Source organism: Motacilla alba, chromosome 23 (genome assembly GCF_015832195.1).
Source record: "Motacilla alba alba isolate MOTALB_02 chromosome 23, Motacilla_alba_V1.0_pri, whole genome shotgun sequence".
Classification (NCBI taxonomy): domain Eukaryota; kingdom Metazoa; phylum Chordata; class Aves; order Passeriformes; family Motacillidae; genus Motacilla; species Motacilla alba.
In genome coordinates, this window is record NC_052038.1 from 4,417,166 (window position 1) to 4,445,064 (window position 27,899).

General features: G+C 48.7%; 1 protein-coding gene across 1 annotated transcript in view; it reads left to right on the forward strand.

The window, feature by feature from the left end:
- The window catches only part of CSMD2 (CUB and Sushi multiple domains 2), a 238,525-nt gene that overhangs the window by 126,969 nt on the left and 83,657 nt on the right, over window positions 1-27,899 (forward strand). Inside the window, exons 8-13 of the mRNA XM_038161173.1 lie at window positions 1,070-1,157; window positions 2,133-2,257; window positions 5,623-5,744; window positions 11,597-11,700; window positions 16,315-16,427; window positions 23,099-23,281. Coding sequence (XP_038017101.1) covers window positions 1,070-1,157; window positions 2,133-2,257; window positions 5,623-5,744; window positions 11,597-11,700; window positions 16,315-16,427; window positions 23,099-23,281 — 735 coding nt within the window. The remainder of the gene's footprint in view (window positions 1-1,069; window positions 1,158-2,132; window positions 2,258-5,622; window positions 5,745-11,596; window positions 11,701-16,314; window positions 16,428-23,098; window positions 23,282-27,899) is intronic.

A 27,899-nucleotide genomic window follows, 5' to 3' on the forward strand; every position in this document is an offset into this window, starting at 1 on the left:
TTCCCTAGTGGTTTATTCCGAATATTGGATGGCTTTGGCTTTGTGTGTGTCCAGGGTGGGTGGATTCTCCCCTCCCCCCTGCCCCTGCAGGGCTCCAGCTGCTGAGCCCTCTGTCTGCCACGAGAAACAGGCTGGTGTCACCTCAGTGTCACCCTCCTCCTGGCAGTGGCCTTTGGAGCACCGTGTTTGGAATAAAATTGGGATTTTCTTCCCTGTGATCCAGTGCTGGGCAGAGGTGGATTGGGAACGGGGTTGTTTCAGTGGTTCAGCATCATGGCTGAGAAATCTGCTGTTGGTTTGGGTGCAAAGAAAACCAAATCCTGGGGCAAAATCCCCCTTTTGTCCCTTGTTACTGTGCTGGAATTCAGCCTGGAAATCAGGATTGTGCCAGGGCTGAGGAACCCCCCAGGTTCCCCCACCCTGAACCCTCCTTTGTGCCTCGGGCGGGTTGGAGAGGGCTGGAAATGGGGAGGATGGAGCTGGGAGCTTTCTTCAGTGCTGGCCACCACTCCATGGATTTCATGTCTGTTGGCATCCGGGTTGCTCCATAAAATTTTCCATGTTCCAACTAAATGACTTGGCTTTCAAACCCTCGACTTGCATTCCCCTCTCCTTCCTCCCTCTCGTTCTGTGCTTGGTTTTCCCCCTGGGATCACACACCTGCCTTTTCATGGAGTTGTTTTCTTTCCCTGGCACGCTGGGCTGGGCTCGGGGGGCTGTGAGGTCACCTTGGAGGGTGGCAGGTGGAGCTTTAATCACAGCAAATGGGCTCTGTGATTGGTGTCAGTTAGCAGAATGGAAAAAATACCAAAAAATCAACTTTTTCCAGAGGTATTTCTGTAGTGGAATGGAGGGAAAACTGTGTCCCTAGCTGGCATTTCCTAGAAAACACTCGGGTGTGTAAACTGAGCAGGATATTTGTTTCCAAAGCTGTTGTTTTTCTGGAATAAAACACTGAGGTTTCTGAGCTCCCAGTTGCCATTTTTCTCGCCACATCCACCAAGACAGCTGCTGAAAGAATGCTCCTTTTGCTATTCTGTCTCTGTATGTGCTGTTTTTTGCTTTGTAGTAACTCAGGTTGGTGTGTCCCAGGGACATAATTTGTGTCCAGACCCTGGGATTCCCGAGAGAGGCAAAAGGATAGGCAACGATTTTAGGTAAGAATATTTTCTGTGTGTTCTGTGCATGAGCTCCTGTGTGTCCCTGGGTGTGCTCCTGGTCTGGGGGGCTCTCTTTGCTCTGTCCCCCTCCCAAAATCCCGCCCAGTTTTGGGGAACACGTGTGTAAAACCCTGCCTGGGTGTACTGTTCCACGTGAGGCTCTCTAAAGATCTCAGGGAGTATTTTTATCCTTTCCCAATCCGGGTTGTAGAATCCCTCTGTGCTGTCATCCCTCCCCTGGAAAAGTGAAACAGCCAGAAAAAAAAAATCACTTTTCAAATTAGCTCAAGCCCCAGCATGGCCCTGCCCGTAGAGAATTTGAGGTGACTGAGGTTCCTTGTCACAGAGTCTGTGTGGTGCCAGCTAATTGGGGTTTAGGAAGTTTAAACCAGAGCTGTTGTTCCTTTCCAGTTCCCAGTTTTCCTTTGCAGGGATGCCCCAGCTGCTGGTGGCCGTGGGGAATCAATATTTCATCTGATTCTGCTGCCCAGGGGCTGGTTTGCTGATGGAAAGTGTCTCTCAATCAAATCCCAGTCTGTCAAATTCTCCTCAAATCCAGCAAAGGAGGGAGGGCAGAGGAAAGGGAATCCCAACAGTCCCTAAATTCCACGGGACGAATTCCCAGCTGCTGCAGACTGGATTGTGTCACCCCAGTGAACAAAGCAGCTGGAACAGCAAAGCTCAGAATCCAAACCACAGAACAAAGAGCAGAACTCTCAGCAGTTGATAAAGATTCTTAATTCACTTTATGAGGACGCTGAGCGTGTCCTCTCCCAGGGCTGTGGATGAAATTCCCCCTGAAATGTCACTGAGAATTGGACATCAGCACCTGGGGCAAACACAGCAGAGGGGGAGGCAGAGCTGCTCCCTCCTCCCTTCCTGCTGCCTGCAGGGCCAGGGGATGGCTCTGGCCCCAAATCCTGGGCTGCACGAGGCAGGAGCAGGCTGATGTCCCCTCTGTCCCCTCTCCAGGCTGGGCTCCAGCATCCAGTTCACCTGCAACGAGGGCTACGACCTGCAGGGCTCCAAGAGCATCACCTGCAAGAGAGTCAGCGACATCATCGTGGCCTGGAGCGACCACCGGCCCGTCTGCAGAGGTGAGGGGCTCAGCCTGGCTGGATTTGGGGATTTGTGGGAATTATCAGCTCCTTTGTGACCCTTTTCCATCACCCATCCTGCCCTCGGGTCAGTCAGAGAATCCCAGAATGGTTTGGCTTGGAGGGACCTTGAGGACCATCCTGCTCCTTCCACTGTTTTAGACACTCGCAGGGATCCAGGGGCAGTCTGAGGGGGCTCAGCCTGGCTGGATTTGGGGATTAGTGGGAATTCCCAGCTCCTTCATGTCCCTTTTCCATCACCCATCCTGCCCTTGGGTCAGAGAATCCCAGAATGGTTTGGCTTGGAGGGACCTTGAGGACCATCCTGCTCCTCCCACTGTTTTAGACACTCGCAGGGATCCAGGGGCAGTCTGAGGGGGCTCAGCCTGGCTGGATTTGGGGATTTGTGGGAATTCCCAGCTCCTTCATGTCCCTTTTCCATCACCCATCCTGCCCTTGGGTCAAATCCCAAAATGGTTTGGGTTGGAGGGATCTTGAGGACCATCCTGCTCCTTCCACTGTCCCTCCCTGCTGGTCTTGGACACTCCCAGGGATGGGACAACCTGAGGAGGCTCAGCCTGGCTGGATTTTGGGATTTGTGTCCCTTTTCCATCACCCATCCTGCCCTCAGGACAAATAATCCTAGAATGGTTTGGGTTGGACCATCATGCTCCTTCCACTCTCCCAGTTTGCTCCAGGCTGGCCTTGGACACTCCCAGGGATCCAGGGGCAGTCTGAGGGGGCTCAGCTTGGCTGGATTTTGGGATTTTTAGGAATTCCCAGCTCCTTCATGTCCCTTTTCCATCACCCATCCTGCCCTTGGGTCAAATCCCAAAATGGTTTGGTTGGAGGGATCTTGGGGACCATCCTGCTCCTCCCACTGTCCCTCCAAGCTGGTCCTAGACACTCCCAGGGATCCAGGGGCAGCCTGAGGGGCTCAGCCTGGCTGGATTTTGGGATTTGTGAGAATTCCCAGCTCCTTCCTGTCCATTTCTCACCCATCCTGCCCTCAGGTCATCCCTTGGCCAGGTCAGAGGGTCCCAGAGGGGTTTGGGTTGGGAGGACCTCAAGGAAATGTTGTTCCATGGGCAGGGACACCTTTCCCCATCCCAGGCCGGCCTTGGACACTTCCAAGGATGGTGCATCCACAATTTCTCTGGGAAATTTTTCCTAGGGCCTCCCCACCCTCACTTTAAAGCTTTTTTCAGCCCCTCAGCCTCTGCTTCTGCACCTCCTTCCCCCCTCTCAGACCCAGCTGTCCCTAAATCCCTTCCCTTCCTCTCTCCTGAGCATTCCTTCAGTTCAGGGCTGTCAAACCTGAGCAGAGCCATCCCTCTCCCTGTTCCAGGTGTTTTCTCCCCTCTCCTCCTTCTCCTGTTAGAGGAAAGACTGGAATAAAACCTGGAAAAGCAGGGATGGAGGGAGATTTTTAACTGGAAATGTGGAATTTTGGGGCTGTGCTTCCCCAGGAGCCTCATCCTGTGCCATGAGCCATCAGGGAATGCAGTTTTTTTTTCCATTTTGCCCTTGGCCATTTTGTTTTCATTCCCTCTCTGAAATGTCACATTGTGATATTTGTAATGCTAATAAAGAACAACTTGTAATATTTTTAATTGAATCCCTTTAAAGCTCTTTAAATCATAAATAGTTTTTTTTTTTTCCCCAGTTCTTTTTTTCTTTAATTTCATCTGCAGATTTTTTTTTCAGAGCTTTGGAATCCCATGTAATTCCTGAAACAAGCCTGGAATAAATTGAATCAGTGTAAGAGGATATTTGGCATAAATATGTGACACTGTAAAGGAAATTCATGGTGTCCTCCTGCAAGAGATAAGAAAGGATTTGCCAGCATTATTCTCCTTCTGTGAATCAACTTAATTTTTTTAGCTGCTGACTTTCACGTTATGGGGTTTTTTCTATTTAAAAATTTGATTTTTATTTCAGCTTTCTGCCACTTTTTCCTCCCAGTTTGTGCAATTTTTTAAATTGAGTTTCTCTCAAATTCCAGAGCCAGTCCCAGATTTTAACCCCTTGGGCTTCAATAATTTCTTAATCCCCAGTGAGCAAACCTCGGGGGGAAAGTTCTGCAGCTTCCCCATCTTCAGCAGATTCCCTCTGGATCCTGGGAGAGTCACTTAATCCCACCTGAAAAATGGGAATAATGGGATTTACCCTTTTTTTCCCACTGTGGGAGCTCCAGGATGAGGCAGGAGTGGTTCAGCATCCTGAATAAGTGACCTCAGCTCCTTCCTAAGCTGCTTCCCAGCCATTCCCAATGTTCCCACATTTTTCTATATTTTACAGAGATTTTTCTATATTTTACAGAGAAAAAAAAAACCTTTTCAGACTCCACAAATGCAAATACATCTCCTAAATTGAATTATACATTTAAATAAATAAATTAACTTCAAAAATAAATTAATTTTGAGGCTCCATCACAACAGAGGATATTTCCAGAACCAGGATGTTTTTCCCCACTTTTTTTTTTGGTGGAATATTTCAGCTAAATATTACATCAAAGGCATTCCACACGCAAAATTTCCCCTGCTTAAGCACTTTTTCCAGCTTTTCCTTTACCTGAGATGTTTTGAAGATGCAGAGCTGAGTTTCCACCTTAGTTCTGAGCCCACAGAAGGAAACCAGCTGATAAATACTTAATAATGACCTAATAAATCCTGGCTGTGCAGTGTTTTGGGGGTTTGAGCTGCAGGAAGAAAGGGAATGTGTATTTTTGGGGACGTCAGGAAGGAGTTGTGTCATTCCTGGCCTGGATGGGGAAGGGTTTTTGTGAGGAAAAAAGGAGGGAAAAAGGGAAATAAATCAGTGTGTGCATAGAGAGGGGTTGGGTGTTGGTCTGAGGGGTTGATGGGATCAGGGTTTGATGGGATCAGGGATTGATGGGATCAGGGATTGTTGGGATCGGGTGTTGATGGGATCAGGGATTGGTGGGATCAGGGTTTAATGGGATCAGGATTTGTTGGGATCAGGGGTTGATGGAATCAGGGTTTAATGGGATCAGAGGTTGTTTGGATCAGGGGTTGTTAGGACCAGGGATTGTTTGGATCAGGGTTTGATGGGATCAGAGGTTGTTTGGATTGGGGTTTGTTAGGATCAGGGATTGGTGGGATCAGGGGTTGTTGGGATTGGGGTTTGTTAGGATCAGGGTTTGTTAGGATCAGGGATTGGTGTGATCAGGGGTTGGTGGCCCCACTCCTCACAGAGAATCCCTTCCTTTTTACCACCCGGCTGTAAAAAAGGAGCAGCATAGTCCACCAAAACACCAGCTTTTCCATTTTTACCTCCTCCCACTTCCATCCCAAGCTCATCCCTCCTCCCCCAGTGCTGAGTGTCCCCGTTTGTGTCCCCAGCCAGGATGTGTGACACGTACCTGCGCGGGCCCAGCGGGGTCATCACGTCCCCCAACTACCCCGTGCAGTACGACAACAACGCCTACTGCGTGTGGGTCATCACCGCCCTCAACCCCGCCAAGGTGAGCTGGGGGGTCTGTCCTGCACAGAACAACGAGCCTTTGGTGGTTCTGGGTCGCCAGGCTTCCCAAAGGAGGAGCAGAGAAACTGTGAGAGGGGCTGAGCGAGAAGGGATGAATTCCCGCAGCAGTTGGGAAGTGAAAACAAACAAGTTTATCCCTGTTGGTTTGCGGGTGTGAGGCAGCCCTTGTGGAGTCTGAGAGGAGCTGAAGGAAGTGGGGGCTGTGAGTTCTGGGGGTTTCTGGCCCCAGCCCTGAGCATCTTTCATGGTTTAACCTCCCTGGGGCTGAGCTGGCTCAGTCTCCTCACCTGGGAAGAAGGGAGAGCAGCAATGTGCTGGGAAATCCCCAGCTGCCCTTCCAAAAGGCTGCTGGGCCCCGAGTTTGGGAAGGATGTTGGGGCTCTTGAGCTCATCCAGAGGGGCTGGGAACACAAACCCTCTGAAGAACAGCTGAGGGAGCTGGGGGTGCTCAGCCTGGAGGAGACTCAGGGCTGCCCTCATCGCTCTCACAGCTCCTGAAAGGTGCCTGTGCTCAGCTGGGGCTGGGCTCTGTCTCCAGGCACTGACAGAACCAGAGCACACAGCCCCGAGCTGCACCAAGGGAAGTTTAGGTTGGGCATTAGGAAAAAGTTTTTTACAGAAAGGGTGAGAAAGTTCTGGAATGTTCTGCCCAGGGAGGTGGGGGAGTCACCATCCCTGGGTGTGTTTAAAACAAGCCTGGATGTGGCACTGGGATGGTTGAGTTGAGGTGTTGGGGCTGGGTTGGACTCGATGAGCTTGAAGGTCTCTTCCAACCTGGGGATTCTGTGAATTCTGGGAATTTGTGTTCCCTGAGCATTCCTGGGTTGTTTGGCCTGCCCAGGGAGGTGGTGAAGTCACCGTCCCTGGGGAAGTTTAACAAATCCTGGATGTGGCACTGGGTGCCAGAATTGAGTTGAGGTGTTGAAGCTGGGTTGGACTCGATGATCTTGAATGTCTCTTCCAACCCAGTGGTTCTGTGAATTTTGGGAAGGTGGGTCCTCACCACAGCCCCTGCGCCCACGGGCTGGGCAGCTCTGCAGCTCCAGGGAGAAAGGGTGTTCTGTGGAATTCCAGGCTTGTATTTCATTTGGCTTGTATTCAGTTTGGGTTGGGAGGGACCTCGAAGAAGGCCAGGGACACTTTCACTGTCCCAGGTTTCTCCACATTGGACACTTCCAAGGATCCACCCACAACTTCCCAGGAATTCCAGCCCAGCCCCTCCTCACCCTCGCAGAGAAGGATTCAATCCCAGTGTCCCATCCAAACGGGCTCCTTTCAGGTCAAAGGCGTTGTGGAGGAGAATTGTTGATTTACCAGAGAGGAGGAGATGAATAAAGGGGGTCCTTCACCCTGATGTTTTATGGAACAAAAGTTGGAATGGGTTTGGAGGCTGGGATGTGGTGGTGGAGTGCATGTGCACAGCCAGACACAGCCAGACACTTCCAAACACTTCCAGACAACATCCAGACACATCCAGACCCTTCCAAACTCATCCAGACACGTCCAGACGCATCCAGAAACATCCAGACAAATCCAAACACTTCCAAACTCATCCAGACACATCCAAACACATTCAGAAATATCCAGACAATTCCATGCATGTTCAGAAATATCCAAGCACATCCAGATACATCCAAACAAATCCAGACGATTCCAGACATATCCTAACACCTTCAGACAATGCCAGGCCCCTCCAAACACATCCCGACACTTCCAGACACATGCAAGCACATCCAGATCCCTCCAAACACATCCCGACACTTCCAAACTTATCCAGACACTTCCAGACACATCCAGACTCCTCCACTGTCCCAGGTTGCTCCAAGCCCTGTCCACCTTGGCCCTGGACACTTCCAGGGATCCCGAGCCAGCCACAGCTTCTCTGGGAACCTTTTCCACCCCTCCTCCCCCTCCCATTCGAGGTTTATTCAGCTCCCCGGGCTCAGTTTCTGTCCCCACACAGACTCTTCCCCGTGTTTCCCATCTGTCTTGAAATCCCTGCCCTTCCCTGCCTGCTGAAGACTCGTTTTGTTAAGGGTTGTAATTAAAAGTGAGAGTAATTATTTATAATCGAAGCCCCTTTGATATCTGGTGTGGAGGGCGGCGAGGTGCCCGAGCAGCCCAGCTCATCAGGGCAGGGAGCCTGTGCCAGGAATGTTAATTTTCCCTTTTTTTTTTCCCCTTATCCAGCAGGATTTCAGCCCCCAGGGGCAGAGGAGCAAGGTTTGGGTCTACCTCATGTTATTTATGCAGTATTGTAAATTTATTCACATTTTTGCACTGGTTTAAATTTAAATACAAGCCCTGTCTCTCCTTGTTATGGGCTGAGACTGGAAAAAGCTGTGAGGGCACCAAACACTGCCCTCAACTCAATTCCCATTGCCGGGGGAAAATGGACAGGGATTGATCTTTCCCAGGCCAGGGCAGTCACACCTGTACAAAAAGGAGATTGGAATTGGTCAAATCCATTCATTTTAAGATTTCCCAACTCGGATCAGACATTCCACAGCCCAAGGAACTGCAGGTTCTGCTCCAACATACACTGAAATATGGAAATTTGTCAGCTGTGAGAGGAGATCCCATTGCCTTTGCCTTTGAAATGATAAATAGCTTTAATTAATTCAATTATTGTCAGTTTTTGAGGGATTTTTTGGGGGTTTAGGTGTTTCAGTGTCGTTTACAGGGAGGGAAAACCTCTCCTGAAGCAGGGAAGAAAAGCAGCAGCCCCTGTGGGAAGGCCACAGCTCTCCCTGCTTGTCCTGATCCATTCCTGAATCCTAAAGGAGATTGGAATTGGTCAAATCCATTCATTTTAAGATTTCCCAACTCGGATCAGACATTCCACAGCCCAAGGAACTGCAGGTTCTGCTCCATCATACACTGAAATATGGAAATTTGTCAGCTGTGAGAGGAGATCCCATTGCCCTTCCCTTTGAAATGATAAATAGTTTTAATTAATTCAATTAATGCGAATATTTGAAGAGTTTTTTCGGTTCTAGGTGTTTCATGGTGGAAGTTTTCATTTACAGGTTGGGAGAAGCTCTCCTGGAGCAGGGAAGGTTGGGAGAAAAGCACCAAATCCTTTGGGAAGGCCACAGCTCTCCCTGCCTGTCCCTCAGGGATCATCCCAGCATTTCCCATTCCCAGCCTGGCTGAGGGAAGCATTGGGGATGAATTACTTCCAATAAATCCCATCAAATACTTGGAAATAATATTTTGTGGTCTTTTATTGTAATCTTTTCATGGACTCCAGTGGTCTTTGGGTCAGGTCCTGTTCCGTGGAGCTTTGGAAGAAGCAGGGAGCTGAATTTAGGAATTATTTGCCAGTCCTCTGCTCTGTCTTTGGCAAAGAAAGAGCCTGAGATCCACCGAGCCCCAAAATCCCCTCCAAATTTGCAGTTTTCCCCTCCAAATTGGGAATTTTGCATCCATAGGGCTGAGGCTTCCTCACTGACAAATTGGGATTTTTTCCTCTGCAGAGTGGGGACATCAAACCTATTTGAGGAAATTCTGGTTTTTTTTTAGTTGGGCCCTGGTGCCCTGGGAATTAATTCCAACCACAGTGGGGAAAAGAAATCACTGGGGAGCTGAGAAATGCATATGATAATTGGGGAATTTGCATAAAAGCTATTTCTGGCCCTTTTTGACATAATGGATGCTGCTGCTTGAGTTTTCTCCTGGGGTTATTCCCACCTGGAGCCAAAAAAAAGCCGTGTCCAGGCTGATGGTGGGAGAAGGGGATGATTTATCCCAAATGGAGGGGGAAATTCTGGAGCCTGGAGGGCAGGGAAATGAGGAATGTGCTTGTAAAGCTTCGGGTTAGAGCTGCACGAGCTGCTGTTCTCCTGGAGAGAATGATTGTGGATTTTTCTCCTCAGAGTGTGACTGAACTTCCAATCACTTTGGAATCAGGAGCCCCATCCCATTTTCCTGGCTTTGCTGGTTGCTCCTTGTTGCTTCAGCAGCTCCAGGTTTGGGGGTGATGCTGGATCTCTGGTTGTTTAACAAATCATTAAATAATTAAATTAAATTAATTACATTTCCAGCTTTCAGAGTGAAGGAAAAAAACCCAGGAAAATGGGTAAATAAATACAATATTAAAAAAAAAACCAAAAAAACAGGAAAATGGGTAAATAAATGCAATATTAAAAACCCAGGAAAATGGGTAAATAAATACAATATTAAAAAAAAACGAAACAGGAAAATGGGTAAATAAATGCAATATTAAAAACCCAGGAAAATGGGTAAATAAATACAATATTAAAAAAAAAAACAAAACAGGAAAATGGGTAAATAAATGCAATATTAAAAAAAAAAAAACCAAAACAGGAAAATGGGTAAATAAATTCAATATTCAGCCTCCAAATCTTGTGCCACGAGGTTGCAGTCTTTAGGATGTAATTAGTTGTTTAATTAGGGTCAGGCTGCTCAGGATGCAGCTCCTTGAGTGGCTGAAGTAATGGTGTGTGCAGATCTGCAGCTCGGTGTTCCCTGGATTAATGACTTTATTCCAACATTTCATGATTTGGAGCCTGCACAGGTTCATATTTGGGTACTAGACACAAATTAAAGTTGTCTGAAGCATCACCCAGGCTCCTGGTTCACCGTCCTGGGGCTTTGGGGAAAAAAACTCTCATTTCACAATCTTAAAAATCTCTAAATTTAATTTTCTGTGCATTGAAAATTACTGTGCTCATCTGTAGAAAAAAAACAACACAGGCCAGCTCAGCCTGAACTGCATAAACACATTTTTAAATTTATTTTTGGTTTGAACTCTGAGGTTTTTATCCCCCTGGGAATCCACACCTGCTCAGGTTTTGCAGGAGGTGCTGCTTATAAAAGCAAGGAAGGACAAAACCAAGATTTTGGGTTTCCTGGGCTTTGGTTCCTGTGCCCAGAGCGAGGTGGGAAGTGGCCCCAGAGCTCCGTCCTTGGCACCCACCTGCCTCCTTCTCCTTGAATGTTGATGATTTTTGTGTTGTGTGAAGCAGCTGAAAGAAGCACCAACCCACGTGTGGGGATTCAATCTGTTAAAAATCAAGAAATTCCTTGTATTTTCAAAGATCTCGTGCATTTGAGTGGTTTTTGTGCTTTTTTTTTTTTTGGTCTTTTGCTGGTCAGGTAAAGAATCCAAGAAACAAAACTCCATTGATTTCTGCTGATGGAGGATGTGAAACTCTTCTCTAATTTAATTAATCTCTTCTTTTTCTGTTGGCTCAGCCTGTCCCAGGCTGGGGTAAGGACTCTGCCCCCTAAATTGGATTTGAGAAGCAGAGATTCCCAAAAGCAGCTGAGAACCTTGGAGCACAAACTTCCCTGGGAGTTCTGCTCCTAAGTGATGCAGAGAGGCTGCAAAAATCCAAAAGTTGGGTGGAGCAGGAGAGAAAAAGCCAGGGAACAGAGATGTGGAGATGCTGAGGATTGTGTGTGCAGACAGCAGGAGAGAATTCTCTGACCATTCACAGAAATCCATAAATTCTCTCCTGCTCTGACCACGAATCAGGAGAATTTCCTGAGCCACAAATTAAAATACTCTGCATTTACTCCGTGCTCATCCAAACCCTCCTCCAGAATTCCAGCTTTGGGGAGGGAAAGGGTGGGAAAAGGCACGTGGAGATGCCAGCACACAAATATTGATATCGGTGAAGTCACCTGGGCGAGCAGATCAAGCAGAGGTGATTCCAATCCCTGTGAAAATCCTGGAAAAAAAAAATTACGAACAACTTTTGGGGATCTTTTGGAGATTTTGATGCTCTTGGAAGCTGCTGCGGGGCCCATGAGCAGGGCAGCGCTGGCTGTTAATTGATGTTGTGTTAATTGTGTCTTCGGCAGGTGATCAAACTCACCTTCGAGGAGTTCGAGCTGGAGAGAGGCTACGACACGCTGACAGTGGGGGATGGAGGCCAGGTCGGAGACCAGAAATCTGTGCTCTATGTGTGAGTACCCCTTCCCTCCTGCAGGAATGCCAGGTGGGGCTGAGGGCTTGGCAGGCAGGGATCCGATGGGTTCGGGGACAGAAAATTGTCCCCTCTGTGCTTCATTTGTGAGCACCCGTTCCCTCCTGGGGGAATGCACCTGGCCAGGTGGGGCTGAGGGCTTGGCAGGCAGGGATCCAATAGTTTTGGGGACAGAAAATTGTCCCCTCTGTGCTTAATTTGTGAGTACCAGAATGCACCTGGCCAGGTGGGGCTGAGGGCTTGACAGGCAGGGATCCAGTGGGTTTGGGGACAGAAAATTGTCCCCTCTGTGCTCTATGTGTGAGTACCCATTCCCTCCTGGGGGAATGCACCTGGCCAGGTGGGGCTGCAGGGATTGGAATGCAGGGACCTGGTGGTTTTGGGGACAGAAAATTGTCCCCTCTGTGCTCCATGTGTGAGTACCAGAATGCACCTGGCCAGGTGGGGCTGAGGGCTTGGCAGGCAGGGATCCGGTGGTTTTGGGTTCGTTGTCACTTTGGGGACAGAAAATTGTCCCCTCTGTGCTCTATGTGTGAGTACCCATTCCCTCCTGGGGGAATGCACCTGGCCAGGTGGGGCCGAGGACTTGGAATGCAGGGATCCAGTGGGTTTGGGGACAGAAAATTGTCCCCTCTGTGCTTAATTTGTGAGTACCAATCCCCAGTTCCGTCCTGCAGGAATGCACCTGGCCAGGTGGGGCTGCAGGGCTTGGAATGCAGGGACCTGGTGGTTTTGGGGACAGAAAATTGTCCCCTCTGTGCTTTATATGTGAGTACCAGAATGCACCTGGCCAGGTGGGGCTGAGGGCTTGGAATGCAGGGATCCAATAGTTTTGGGGACAGAAAATTGTCCCCTCTGTGCTCTATGTGTGAGTACCAGAATGCACCTGGCCAGGCGGGGCTGAGGGCTTGGCAGGCAGGGATCCAGTGGGTTTGGGGCTGGTTGTCACTTTGGGGACAGAAAATTGTCCCCTCTGTGCTATATGTGTGAGTACCCATTCCCTCCTGGGGGAATGCACCTGGCCAGGTGGGGCTGAGGGCTTGGCGGGCAGGGATCCGGTGGTTTTGGGTTGGTTGTCACTTTGGGGACAGAAAATTGTCCCCTCTGTGCTTCCCTCCCCTTCATGGAGAGGCTGAGGCTCTCCGGGGAGCTGAGAAAAGCTGGGGTGCAAAGGGGAAAGCACCAGGAGCTGTTTGGGTCTCTCTCTCTCCTGCTGCCATCATTTTGAGCTGTCAATCCAAGATCTTGGAGTGACATCCCCAACATTTCACACCCAGGGTGCATTCGGGGAAACGAGGCTTCTTGCAGGCTGGGATTTGGGATATTTGCATCCTTTTCTTGCAAATCTGATGTTCTGTGGGGGTTTCTTCAGCACAGGGAATGTGCAGATGGTTCTGCTTTCCCTCCAGGCTTCTCCAGAACCACTCCAGCAAAGCTGCTGTGCTCTGGCATTTCTCTGATGGAGAAATTCGTTATATTTTATTGTATTTTCTCCTTCTTCCTCTTGTTTTTCCACGTGAAGCAGCCTCCCACTCCATTTTCCCATATCAACATTTCTTTGTCTTTCCCAAACCCCTTTTTCCCTGAGGTTTTGTTTCTTCCCAGCCCATGGACGGGGGTGATCCTTGGTCAGGACCCCCAGCTGCAATGTGAAGGTTGATCATTGCTCAGGTGTCATTCAGGTGTCCAGAACATTTCACAGCTGCCTGGTCACACCCTGCAAATCCCTGCCATGGCAGCGGTTTGGTAGAAATTCCTCACTTGATTTCCCATTCCAGCCCTTCTGCTTTGCCTAAAACCTACAAAGATTTTCCTTAGAACGGATTTTAATCATTCCATGTTTTTCCCCACTCTCTGTTATCTCCTCCTTTGCTGATGGAAATTTGGAATATCTGAGACTGAGCAAGGTGCAGCGCCTGGAATCTTCTCCCAGGAAGTTTCCAGTAAATTCCTGCTGCTAATCCTTCCAGGGAACTTTTTTTGTTAATAATCTGGGAGGATTAATTGAAAAGTAATGACATGGGAGAGAGCTGTGAAGACCACAGTGCTAATTAATTGTGCTCAAAAGTCCACTGATCACTTTTTCCAGCGTTTTCTTCCCGCTTTTAGCTGGATTCACAGATCAGGAATAATACCTGGATACAAAGTGAGGTTTCTTTGGGAGAATCAAAATGCAGCAAGTCCTGTCAAAGGCAGTAATTCCAATTTTCTTCCTGCTCTTCACTTCTCCTTGGCAGTTGAGGAGCTCAGCCCTGCTGCCTTCCCAATCAAGGAATGCACTTGAGAGCAGCAGATTCCACCCCAGCCAGAGCTGGGAAGGACCATTTGTTTCCAGGCTCATTCCCACCCCTGGAAAATGGGAACAGAGCTGATTGTTAGGCTGAGCTTCCTGACTTGCAGATGGAATTTGATTTCCTGAAGTAACAAGCACCCAAATCAATCGCCCAGCTTGTTAAAAGCGGGCTGGCAAAGGATGCAGAAAGCTTTGAAGCACCTTTTCCTGGAGGTTTTTCCTTTTGGAGTGTTCCTCATTCCTGCCTGGCTGCTGCTTCAATAAATAAACTGAGAATCAACAATAACCCTCCTGAACATCTCTGGGATGCAAAGCAGGCACTAAAACAAGATCACTTCTTCATTTAACAGCACCCTGAGATCAATAAAATTCTGCTGCAGGTCAGAGCAATCACAGAGCAAAGGTGGGGGCAGAGCTTGGCTGGGATTGTGATTACAGGGAAAACAAAAAGCGCTCCAGGTTCCCGAGCCTGGGCATGGCTGCTGCAGGTGGCCCTGTCCCTGGGGCCTGTGAAGTGCCTGGCATGGGCAGGAGAGGTCTGTGATGCCCAGGGTGGTCCCATTTCCCTGAGATCCCTGCCCTGGAAAGGAGCAGCACTCGGGAGGGAGCAGAGTTAATGTCACCTGCCCTGGGTGGGTGCCACAGCCCTGGGTGTGTGTCACAGAATCCTGGGATGGTTTGGGGTAGAAGGACCTTAAAACCCATCCAGTGCCACCCCTGGCATGGCAGGGACACCTTCCTCTGTCCCAGGCTGCTCCAAGCCCTGTCCAGCCTGGCCTTGGGCACTGCCAGGGATCCAGGGGCAGCCACAGCTTCTCAGGGCACCCTGTGCCAGGGCCTCCCCACCCTCACAGCCAGGAATTTCTCCCCACAATCCCACCCAATTCTCCCCTTTTCCAGTTTGAATCCATCTCCCTTGTCCTGGCACTGCAGTTCCTGGGGCTGAGTCCCTCTCCAGCTCTCCTGGCAGGTGCTGTGAGGGAGCCTTCCCTTCTCCAAGTAAACATTCCCAACTCTCCCAGCCTGGATCCTGTCCCTTGAGCAGCTTCACATCCCTCCTGTGGCCTTGCTCCAGCAATTCCCTGTCCCTCTTCTGTTGAGTTTACTTTTCTCCAGGAGCCTTTCAAGTGCTGCTGTTGTACCTGGGCTTGGCCCAACCCAGAGCTGAACACGGCCATGAATTGGGATTTATTTAAACCCCGCAGAAAAGATGAAAAAAAAAACCCTCTAACCCCTCTCCACTTGCTCTTAATTTCTGAATTTCTCGCAGATAATACCTCAGCAGAAACGGGATAATCACAACATTAAACACAGGCAACACAAGAGCCCTGCTCCTGGAATAATCATCCTGCCCACACAAATGCTGTTCCTGGCAAGGGAGGGAGGCAGCTGAGCTCCACGTGGGCATCTCCCTGAGCAAAAGCTGCTCCTGTGGGTGGGGGATAAAGCTCTTAAAGCTGTGCTGAGGTGCTTAATCCCAGAGGCTGAATGAGCCTCATTAATAGGAGAGATCAGCGAGTTTCCCTCCATCTCAGCCCTCCCGGGAGGATGCTGAGGGGAAGGCAGAGCCCTGATCCCGCTGGGATTGGTGGCACTTCTCAAAGGCTCTCGGGGTGTTCAGCACATTTGGAGCTCGTGCTGTGTCTGCTGGGTGCTTTTTCCTTTTTTTGAGCCTCTGGAGAGGCTTCTCTCAGGGCAGCAATGGAGCAGGGAATGGGTGGGAAGTCATTTCTGTGCTCCTGGAAAGTGCTGCCGGGGCAGTTCAGGGGATTCAGTCACTCAGGGCACAGTCTGGCTTCTGGGAATTTGATTTGTTTGCTGATGTTTTGCCTCAGCGAGCAGGGAAACGATTCCTTTTGCTGCTGGGTGATCTGTTCCAGTAACAGCAGTGAGTTGGAATTATTGCACTGAGGGTGGCGGGGCAAGATTCACTCTGGGGGTAGAACGCTGAACACGAGAGGATTTTCACCAGGGTTGAAAACCTCCCAGTTTTTTGGGGTGGTTCTTAATTAGTTTGGCATCTTGCTTCTCCTGCAGAGTCCTTTATTTGAGGGTGGTGAATCTGAGGCCACTTGGAGGCCGTTTTTATTATATTATTATGTGATTTTAACTATTTCTATAATTTCAATGACATTTTATTAATATAATATAGATTTTAATACTAATATAATATAGAATGTAATAACATTACAATTGAATAATATACAATTAATATAAATACATAATATTTTAAAATAATTATTAGTTAATTAAAATTATGTTATATTGTTTTAATTTGTTTTTATTATTTCTTTTTGCAGCCTGACGGGCACCACGGTCCCTGACCTCATTGTCAGCACCCAGCACCAGATGTGGCTCCTGTTCCAGACTGACAGTGTCAGCAACCTGCTGGGCTTCAAAGCCACCTACGAAGGTAGCCCAGGCTCCTCCTGCCAATTCCCCTTTTCCCAAAGCATCAGGGAGCAGCTGAGTGCAGGGATTTGGGAGGAAAGGGAGCTCCCCTAAAGAAATCATACTGAGTGCAGGGATTTGGGAGAAAAGGGAGCTCCCCTAAAGGAATCAAAGCTGAGTGCAGGGATTTGGGAGAAAAGGGAGCTCCCCTAAAGAAATCAAAGCTGAGTGCAGGGATTTGGGAGAAAAGGGAGCTCCCCTAAAGGAATCAAAGCTGAGTGCAGGGATCTGGGAGAAAAGGGAGCTCCTCTAAAGGAATCAAAGCTGAGTGCAGGGATTTGGGAGGAAAGGGAGCTCCCCTAAAGGAATCAAAGCTGAGTGCAGGGATTTGGGAGGAAAGGGAGCTCCCCTAAAGAAATCTTACTGAGTGCAGGGATTTGGGAGAAAAGGGAGCTCCCCTAAAGAAATCAAAGCTCTGCAGGGTTTTTTTTCCCTTTAGAATTTCCTTTCCCATCCAAGCTGGCTGGCTGGGGGCTGTCCCGTTGCCATTTCAGGTGTTTCATTGGAAAAAAGTTGGGAATTTCAGCTGACAGCAGCAGACTGTGCCTGTGGGAGGGGATGGGATGGGGAATCCGTGGTTCCAGCAGATCTCTGGTGTCAGCTGCTTTAAACTGGGTCTAGGCTGAGCTGTTTCAGGTGAAATCAAAGTTAAAATTGGGATTTTTTTCCAAAGAAACTCCCAGAATGCAGCAAGATGTGAGTGCTCAAGTCTGGCCCGAGCTTGTGTGTTTGCTGTTGTCACAGGTATTGGCAAAAGTAGGGAAATTGTGATGGAAAATCTCCCTGAGAGGTGCTGGGAGTGCCCAGTGGGAGCATCCAGCTCTGGATTTTCCAGCCCCAAATGCACATTATTCATTTTAAAGGTGTTTCCTTGGCTATCCTGTTTGCAGCCTGTGTAAATCAGCTGGGTCTCAGTTCAGCTCTGGCTCCTTGATGTTCCCCAAGATCACTCCCAAATCTCCAATCCCAACTTTTATCCTCCTGAACAGATTTTTGTTTTTTTCTTTTAATGAACAATAATTCTGGATTTCCAGTGCTTGGCAGAAGGAGTTTGGATTAAGCTCCGCTTTCCTGGAGAATCCTTTCCTTCCTCCCCACTGCACAGAGCTGAGGGATGCTGAAATTTTTGGGGTCCTGGGGCTTCTCTTCTCCCCCTTTTCCTTTAATCCTGGGTGATTTGTTGGGAAAACTCCTTCCTCTGGAGCTGGTGCCTTCCACATCCATTAGGATATTCCTGCAGAATTCCCAGCCCGTTGTAACAGCTGGGATAAAGGATTCCTTCAGGCCACGTTGTTCAGAAGTTCCTGAGAAGTTGAGGATTGACTAAAGAAGATCCAGACTCTCATAATTTGGACTGAAGTCTCCAAAAAAAAAAACCAAACCAAAACTCCTTCTTTCTTCTACTGATGAACCTGAGTTTATGCCAAGCAACAGCATGAAAGTAAATGAATTTTATAAATTCCTGTGGTAAGAACAGAAACATCACAACATGGAAAAAAACCCCACCAAAAACCAGAACAAAGCCAAATTGGAATTCAGTGTTGTGTTGTTTTAATAGAAAGCGAGAATTTCAAATTAAAACCAGATTTATGGGCGCTCCCACACTAATTTAATTTGGATTTCTGCTGGAATTGGGAAGGAGCTGACTCAGGTCTGAGCCCCCTGCTGCAGGCAGGGGATGATTAAAGGCTGTTTATTGTCAGGGGAGTGCTGAGCAAGGCTTTGGCTGTGCCGAGCTGGAATTCAGCCCCACGGTGCTAAAGAGGCTTAGGAGCTCTGCAGGGCTGGAGCTGGAGATTTCCTCCCCTGCCCTTTGTGCTTTTAATCAAACTTTTTCATCTTACCACAGGAATTGATACCATTGATTTACTTTTCTGCTATTTCTTGCTGTAAGCTCCAGTTCTTCAGCAGAAGAAATAAGGATTTTTATTTTTTTTTCCCCCAAACTTTGCTGGGATGAGCTGCTGCTTCCTGCAGCTCTTTTGCCAATTTTCCAGGTGGGAATCCAGCCCTGAGTTTATTTTTTAGGGTTTTGCATCTCCTGCCCCCCTGTTTTGTTGGTGTTGGGGTCTCTCAGGCGGCCAAGGGGTTTCCATCCCTCCTGCTCTGCTTTCCCACTAAATCAAATGTGAATTTAATGGCTGGAGTTGGTCACAAAGCAGGAGCCACAGAAGGGCTTTGAGCTCGAGCTGTGCTGAGCTGGGCTCTGCCAGGGTCCTGTCCCTGGTGTTTAAGCCTGGCCCAAAGCTCAGGACTGGGTTAGATGTGATGCTGATCCTAGCAGAGCCAGGCCCAGGGCTGCACTTGCTCTGCTCTGCTGCTTTTGGGTGGCAGGGAGAGGCAGGAAGGGCTTTTTCCTTTTAGTTCATCCCCTCCTCATTGTGTTTCCTCTTTAGATCCCTTTTTTTTGTCCTTCAGGGAATCCCAGAGCAGTTTGGGTTGGAAGGGGCCTTAAAGCCCATCCTGTTCCACCTCATCCAGAACCAGAGAATCCTTTGGGCTGGAATCAGATAAAAATGGGATCATTTTTGTTCCTTCTTGGAGGCAGAAACTAAAAGGCAACAGAAACACCCTGGTCTTGATTCCTCCAAATTCCTACCTGACACCATTAGCTTTAATTAATTAAGCCACGTTCATTTAAGTACAAAATCCTGAGGTAAAATATTTCCGGGGTGTTTCCTGACTGGGGGTGACATTTGTGGGGTTCCCTCAGTCTCACAAGTCCTTCACCCTTTGGCTGCCCCTTCCAGAAACCAGAGTTTGACTTGCTGGCAGCTCCAAAAATCCTCATTTTCCCTCAGAAACGAGGGAGGCAAGAGCAGGAATTCCCAGGGAGGAGCAGCCTGGATTTGGGGAGGCTGGAGGGGGTGTGAGGGAGGCTTTTTTTTTTTCTCATTCCTCACCCAATTTCCCACCCACCACCCTCAGCCAAACAGCACAAAGAGCTCTGCAAAATTCCTGCTGCCACATTTTCCCTCAGCAAACGCCGTTTTGTCAAAAAATTTCCCCCTGTATGAATAATATTTGATGGAGAAAGCTGTGAAAGATTCATGTCAACTTGTTTCCTTTCAATAATGTCAAAACACTTGGTTTGGATGTTCTTGTTTAGTTTTGACTTTTATTATTCTAATGTGGAAGTGATTTTACTTTAAACATTCATCAGGAGGAAGGTTTCAATCTTATTGAAGTAACATGTTTTGATATTTTTGAATCACTCCTTTTTTTTTTTTTTATGGAACTTCTGCCCTGCTAAATATTTCATGGATTTTACTCCCTATGCAAAGAAATGCAGGAACCAGGGGATTTTTCTCAGGTCAAAAAATGGAATTTCCGAATAAATTCAATTTCCTGACCTCTGTAAGGTGATAAAACCTTTGAGCTGTGTTTGCCTGCTGCTGACAAGGAGAGGGTGGGAATTGGGAGCTCTAATTCCTCATTTTCCTCCCGTTTTTAACCCCCTGATTTGAGCTGGGGTCGTGCAGAACGACAGGAAAAGGTGAGGAGGGAGGAGACCCTGCAGTGTTGTCTTTATTCTCTCTCAGCCAAGGGTCAAAACCCTTTGATTTTACCTCACTTGGCTGCATTTTTTCCGAGCTCCTGATGCCCTCAGCACGTCCTGGTTTTACTGATGCTGCGCATTCCCAGTTCCCCTTGGAATTACAGCTCTGGAACTTCTGCTTTTCCCTAAGCTGGAGCTGCTTGGTGCAGAATTCCTGGGATTCCCATCCCTGCAGGGCCACCAGCCCAGGCTGAGGGAAGCATTTGGGGCTGGCTCTGGGGTTTTGGCATCTCTGACCCTTCTGGGGAAGCTGCCACAGGTCAGGCAGGAATTTTTTGTGTCCATGGGTGGAGTTTTGGGGCTGCCACAATGAGAATTTCTTGTGTCCATGTGTGGAATTTTGGGGCTGCCATGATGGGAATTTTTGTGTCTATGTGTGGAATTTTAGGGCTGCCATGATGGGATTTTTTTATGTCCATGTGTGGAGGAGTTTTGGGGCTGCCAGGATGGGAATTTCTTGTGTCCATGTGTAGAGCTTTGGGGCTGTCAGGATGGGACCAGGCAGGAATTTTTTGTGTCCATGTGTGAAGGAGTTTTGGGACTGCCAGGATGGGAATTTTTTATGTCTGTGTGTGGAATTTTGGGGCTGCCAGGATGGGGTCAGGGAGGAATTTTTTGTGTTGCTGTGTGAAGGAGTTTTGGGGCTGCCAGGATGGGAATTTTTATGTCCATGTGTGAAGGAGTTTTGGGGCTGCCACAGTGGGAAGTTTTATGTCCATTTGTGGAGTTTTGGAGCTGCCACAATGGGAATTCTTGGTACGGGATGGGCTGGGAGGTGAATCCACTCTCACCCCATGTCCTCAGGGATGGCTGCAGTGAGGTGTGTTGGTGTCACAGAATCCTGGAATGGTTTGGATCAGACAGGACCTCAAAGCCCATCCCAATCCATGGGCAGGGACACCTCCCACTGCCCCAGGGTGCTCCAGCCTGGCCTGGGACACTGCCAGGGGTGGGGAATCCTCACCAAATGCCAGCAGCCAGAGGGATCCCAGGACACCCAACACTTGTGACAAGTGACAGCAGCACTGGGGGCACTGGGGACAGGCAGCTCCCAGGGCCATCACTGGCACTTGCTCACTGCCTTTCCAGGTCCCAGGGTGTGCAAGGGAAGGGATGACAGCCATGGGTGTTTGGAGTGGCAGCAGGGAGCGTCCCCAGCCCCCCAGGTCCCCGTCAGACGTGCTGATAAATGTTCCAGATCCACTCCTCCCATCCCAGCTCGTTGCTATTCCTTGAGTTTTCCAGCTGAATTTTCATTTCATGCTAGGCACCGTTGGCCTTGTGCGTTTTTGAGGCGAGGAATGAACAGTTCAGTGCAGCTTTAACACCCAAAATTTTCATTTTCCATCCCTAATATGCAAGTGCAGCTCCTAAACAGCAGGATTTGGAAAGTGTGCAGGAAGATCTGTAAATCCTGGCAAAGTGCTTTCACTGAGAGGCAAAAAAAAAACGCAGCCTGTTTCATGAAAACTTTTAATATTAATTTATGTTAAATTATTTTGGGGATGCTTCATTAGCTGGCAGTGAGTTTTCAGCTCGAGATGCAGCAGGAGCTCCGTGACTTCTGCTCAAAATACACCTGGATGTGGAGTTGCCTGGAGCCAGAATAACAATGAGGGTGCTTGTTGTTATTCCAGCCAAATTGGGATATTAGAGGGAGTCATGCAAATCTCAGCTCCCCTGATTTGCCTCTGTAAAGGAAGTGTCATAGAAGAGATTTCCAATTTGGTGCAAGAAATTGGAAGCGGGGAGGAGAAAGACAGCGAGACTGATCAGAGATGATGGGGATAAAAACAGAGGATTGGGAGAGGAGTGTGGAGAGATAAATCATGTGGGAACACTCGGGAGGAATGAAGACGTTTTTGGGGATAAAAACCATTGGATTGGGAGAGTGGAGAGATAAATAATGTGGGAACACTCGGGAGGAATGAAGAAGTTTTTAGGGATAAAAACCATTGGACTGGGAGAGGAGAGGAGTGTGGAGCAGATAAATAATGTGGGAACACTCGGGAGGAATGAAGAAGTTTTTGGAGCTAAAAAACAAAGGATTGGGAGAGGAGAGGAGTGTGGGGCAGATAAATAATGTGGGAACACTCGGGAGGAATGAAGAAGTTTTTGGGGATAAAAACCAGAGGATTGAGAGAGGAGAGTGGAGAGATAAATAATGTGGGAACACTCGGGAGGAATGAAGAAGTTTTTGGAGCTAAAAAACAAAGGATTGGGAGAGGAGTGTGGGGCAGATAAATAATGTGGGAAGGAGGAATGAAGAAGTTTTTGGAGCTAATAGTGATCCAGAGCAGGGAGCCCTTTGGAAATGGGATTGAGGAGAGCAGGAGATAACAGGAAATTGTGCCTGGGGTTTATTTGGAGTCCAAATGCACACACAGAGGAATGAACTGTGTGTGGGGACAAGGCAGGAATGGGAATGGGATTTAGGAGAGAATCGGGGTTGGGATGCCACAACCTGTGGGGGATGCACCAGCTGGGCCTCAGCCCCTTCCCCACACCCAAATTCTGTGTTCTCTCTCTTCCAGCCCTGTCCCTACACCAAAATTCTTTCTTCTATCTCTTCCAGCCCCTTCCCCACACTCAAAATCTCTTTTCCAGCCCCTTCCCACACCCAAACCCTGTGTTCTTTCTCTTCCAACCCCTTCCCCACACCCAAACTGTGTCTTCTCTCTCTTCCACCCTCTTCCCCACACCCCAATTTTGTGTTTTCTCTCTTCCAACCCCCCTCCCCACACCCAATTTTTTTCTTCCAGCCCCTTCCCATACCCTAATTCTGTATTCTCTCTTCCAGCCCCTTCCCCACACCCAAATCCTGTGTTTTCTCTCTTCCAGCCCTTTCCCTACACCCAAATTCTCTCTTCCAAGTCCTTCCCCACACCCAAACCCTGACTTTTCTCTCTTCCAGCGCCTTCCCCACACCCAAACCCTGTGTTTTCTCCCTTCCAGCCCCTTCCCACACCCAAACCCTGTGTTGTCTCCCTTCCAGCCCCTTCCCACACCCAAACCCTGTGTTGTCTCCCTTCCAGCCCCTTCCCACAGCCAATCCTGTGCTGTTTTTTTTGCAGAGATCGACCAGGGCAGCTGTGGTGACCCCGGTGTCCCTGCCTTCGGCCGCCGAGAGGGCTCCACCTTCCGCCACGGGGACACGCTGCACTTCGAGTGCCAGCCTGCCTTCGAGCTCAAGGGCCACAAAAGCATCACCTGCCAAAAGAGCAGCCAGTGGTCTGCTCAGAAACCTGTGTGTGTTTGTAAGTGGGTCAGCAGCTCCAGAGCGGCGCCCCGTGTCCCCTCTGAGGGGACCCCCAGGTGGTGGCACCTGCCCCGTGTCACCTTCGGCCAGCTTGGGGAGAGGTTTGGGCTCTGCGCTGGGCAGAGCAGAGGAGGTTTGGGCTGTGCTGGGCTCTCCCTGCCTTGTCCTGAGGGAAAATCAGCCCTTGGTGGCCAGCACAGACAGGACATGGCCAAATTCCAGATTTAAATCTGGATTCTGTTTGCAGAGAGAAATTCGGGCTGTGCTGGGCTCTCTCTGTCCTGAAGGAAAATCAAGTCCTTGGTGGCCAGCACAGGCAGGACACAGCAAATTCCAGATTTAAACTTGGATTCTGTTTGCAGAGGGAGATTTGGGCTCTGCTGGGCTTTCCCTGCCTTGTCCTGAGGGAAAAATCAGCCCTTGGTGGCCTTGGCACAGACAGGACACGGCCAAATTCCAGATTTAAATCTGGATTCTCTTTGTAGAGAGAAATTTGGGCTATGTTGCCCTACTCTGAGGGAAAATCAGCCCTAGGTGGCCAGCACAGACAGGACATGGCCAAATTCCATATTTAAATCTGGATTCTGTTTGCAGAGAGAAATTTGGGCTGTGCTGGGCTCTCTCTGTCCTGAAGGAAAATCAAGTCCTTGGTGGCCAGCACAGGCAGGACACAGCAAATTCCAGATTTAAACCTGGATTCTGTTTGCAGAGGGAGATTTGGGCTCTGCTGGGCTTTCCCTGCCTTGTCCTGAGGGAAAAATCAGCCCTTGGTGGCCTTGGCACAGACAGGACACGGCCAAATTCCAGATTTAAATCTGGATTCTCTTTGTAGAGAGAAATTTGGGCTATGTTGCCCTGCTCTGAGGGAAAATCAGCCCTAGGTGGCCATCACAGACAGGACATGGCCAAATTCACAATTTAAACCTGGATTCTGTTTGCAGGGGGAGATTTGGGCTCTGCTGGGCACTGCCTGCCTTGTCCTGAGGGAAAAATCAGCCCTTGGTGGCCAGCACAGACAGGACACAGCAAATTCCAGATTTAAACCTGGATTCTCTTTGTAGAGAAAGTTTTGGGCTCTGCTGGGCTCTCCCTGCCTTGTCCTGAGGGCAGATCAGCCCTTGGTGGCATGGCACAGACAGGACCCAGCAAATTCACAATTTAACCTGGATTCTGTTTTTTGCCCCTCATTTTCCCCTCAAGATCCAGCCCTCTCCAGGCTCTCTCCTGCTGGGCCTCGGTTTGGCATTTGTTGCCCGAGTTCTCAGCAGGTTTGGGATGTTCTGCCCTCTTTGGTGACTCAGGATCACATTTTGGGGTGGAAATGGGATTTCCTGCACAGTCCCCATGGGGTTTTTAATGCTCTCAGTGTCCTCTGTAGATATGTTGGGCAATTTGCTTTATTGCCCTGTCAGGACCTTCCTGCAGGAGTTTTCCCCAGAGTTTTCCCTCTGTTTCCCCCAGCTGGTGATAACCTCACTCTTCTTTTTAGCTCCTTTTCTTCTTTGTTAAAATCTGGGCCTTGGAGCAGGGGAGTGAGGCTGAGCCTGAGAAAAACAGGAGTGGAAAATGCAGTTGAGGGAGGGGAGGATGGAGAGGGAGAAAGCAGAAATGTTGTTTTTAGAAGTGCAGGTGCCAAACTGGGGGGGATTCCAGTGGAAATGGGGTGTGGCAGGAGCTGAGCCATGAAAAGGATGGAGCTGGGAGGGAAAAACCAGATCCTGCAGAGCTGGGTGAAGGTCTGGAGGAGCTGGCAGAGAACTGGGGGGCATGGAGAAGGGGGAGAACCACTTTGAAGTCAGTGCCTTTCTTTTCCAACATTTATTTAAGCTCAGAGAAATGCCTGGGGAAAGGAAGCAATTCCTCTGAGTCCTCCCTTTTTCCAGCTGCCATCCCTCCCTTCCTGTTTGGTTTTTGTCTTTGTAAGCAAATCAAATCAGCTGGAGGTGCTGCTGAGGAAATAAATACTGGAGTTTTTTCCTGATTTATCTGGGAGGTGGGAAGTGTTAGACTGGTTCCGTGCTGGTTTTTCCTTGTAATATTTGGAATTTCAGGTGGCTTTGGACAAGTTGGTGTGGTTGAGGCTCATGCTGAGAGTTTGGAGTGAGAATAAACCTGTGGTTTGTGCTCAGGGCGACAGAACTGGGTGATAGCAGAATAGAAGGGAGATTTTTGATAAAATAGGATTATTGATATTGACCAAATCAAGCCCCACTCATGCAAGGCATGGCAGGAATCTTTCAGTTGAAATAATTCTGGTGTGATCTGTTCTCTGTGGCTCTTGGGGTATTTATGGATCAACAAGACAATGTGCAGGCAGTGGGAAAAATATCTCACAGGGCCCTCCTGACCTTCACTCCTGATTTATTGTGGAGCAGGAGGGGTCACGGGACAAAATGTGTCTGAATTCCAGGTGGGAAATGTTGGGAGACCATCAGATGTGAGGGGGGGGAAATGAGGGAACCCCTTTGCTTCTGTGAAATTTGGGGTCTGGGGGGGTTTGTTCCTGTGGGACTTGGGACTCTGGTTGGTTTTGGGGTGTCTGGGGGTGTGTTCCTCTTAAATATGGGTGTCTGGGTGTTTGAGTCTGTAAAATACCAGTTTCTGGGTGTCTGTTTCTGTACAATTCAAGTGCCTGAATGTTTGTTTCTGTCCAATTTGGGTGTCAGGGTATCTGTTCCTGTACTTTGTGGGTGTCTGGGTGTTTATTTCTGTACAATTTGGCTGTCTGGGTGTTTATATGTGTACAATTTGAGTGTCTGCATGGCTGTTTCTGTGCAATTGTGTGTATCTGGGTGTTTGCTCCTGTTCCATCTGGGTGTCTGGGTGTCTGTTCCTGTTCAACGTGGGTGTTTGAGTGTTTATTTTTGTACAATTTGGGTATCTGAGTGTCTGTTCCTGTGAGATTTGAATGGCTGGGTGTCTGTTCCTGTTCCATGCGAGTGTCTGAATGTTTTTTCCTTGTTAAATTCGGGTGTCTGGGTGTCTGTTCCTGTTAAATTTGGATGTCTGAGTGTTTGTTCCTTCAAAATGTGGGTGTCTGGGTGTTTATTTCTGTAGAATTCAGGTGTCTGGGTGTCTGTTCCTGTTCAGCTTGGGTGTCTGAGTGTTCATCTCTGCACAATTTGGGTGTCTCAGTGTTTATATCTGTATAGTTTGGGTGTCTTTCTGTACAATTTGGGTGTCTGGGTGTTCATTTCTGCACAATTTGGGTGTCTGAGTGTTTATTTCTGCACACTTTGGGTGTCCTAATGTTTATTTCTGTAGAATTCAGGTGTCTGGGTGTCTGTTGCTGTTAAATTTGGGTGTCTGAGTGCTTATTTCTGTACAATTTGGGTGTCTGGGTGTTTACATCTGTACACTTTGGGTGTTTTTCTGCACAATTTGAGTGTCTGTGGGTGATGGCTGAAGTTCTTCTCTCTGTCCTGCACCATCCTGCACTGCTCGAACCAGCCCTGTAGTTCTGTTGTTGTCTTTAAAAATGGCAATTCCAGGGTTGGGGAATGTGGTGCTGTCACAGGCCAGGGCACTTCCACACCCAGAACTCGATTTTGGCCAGAGTTTGTTCCTTTTTCTCAGCAAAACAGGCTTGGGGGGGGCATTGGATAAATATAAATAAATATAAATATCCCTGAAGGAAAACCCTTGTGCTCCCTCAGCTGAGGTTTGTGCTCTGATTTGGGGACAGAATATCCTGTGGCTGAGGAGATTATTCAGTTTATAAATGGAGAATCAGCTCCATAATTCCAGCTCTGGAGCTGCTGACACCGAGGATGGAGATGTGGTGAGGGAGTGGGACATTCCAGAGCTGCCAAAACCTCCAGATCCAGGCTGGGAATTGCTGTTCAAACATCCTCGTGTGGAGTAGAGACAAAACCCTAATTTTCTGATTGTATTTGCAGTGGGAGGCCCCCAAAATTCACTTCATGAGGTTTATTTGGCAGAAAGAGCAGGGCCCTGGTGCTCCTGGGGAGGCTCTGCAGTGAGAGAGTCTTACAAGGATCTTTGTTCTTCCCTTCTCTTCTCCTCCTGCCTTTCCCAAATTTTCTTCCTGCATTTTTTCTCTGGGTGCTTGACCCGTGCCAGGCAGCGCCGTCCTGTTCTGTGGGGGATGATCGTGGCACTTGGAGTGACAATAAATGCCATTGTCACCTCCTTGGGCAGTAAAGGCAGAGTTCCTGCCTTGCTTTAGGTGCCAGTTCTGGGAGAGTCATGCCAGGATTTCTGCTGCAGCCTCAGTTTGTTGGGATCAGACTTGGAAAATCCAGGTTTTTCTGGACCCGCCTCGTGTTTGACAGGGAATTAAATGGTGGGGGAGTAAAAGGAGGGGATTTGTGCCCCAAAAATCCTGGGGAGGGGGAGGCTCTGCACTGACCCCAGCGGGGTTGGGTTGGTTGGCGTCGCTCAGCAGTTTTGGGATTCATGGGGTCATTCCTGGGAGAGTTCGGGGATAAATCTGGGAATGTTTGGATGGATTGGGGAGCAAACACATTCACTTCTGGAAATGCTTGATTGGGTTTGAGATTCATGTAGTTCCTGGGGGTGTTTTATTCAGTTTAGGATTGATGTGGTCGTTCCTGGCAATGTTTGAATGGGTTTGGGATAAATCTGGTCGTTCC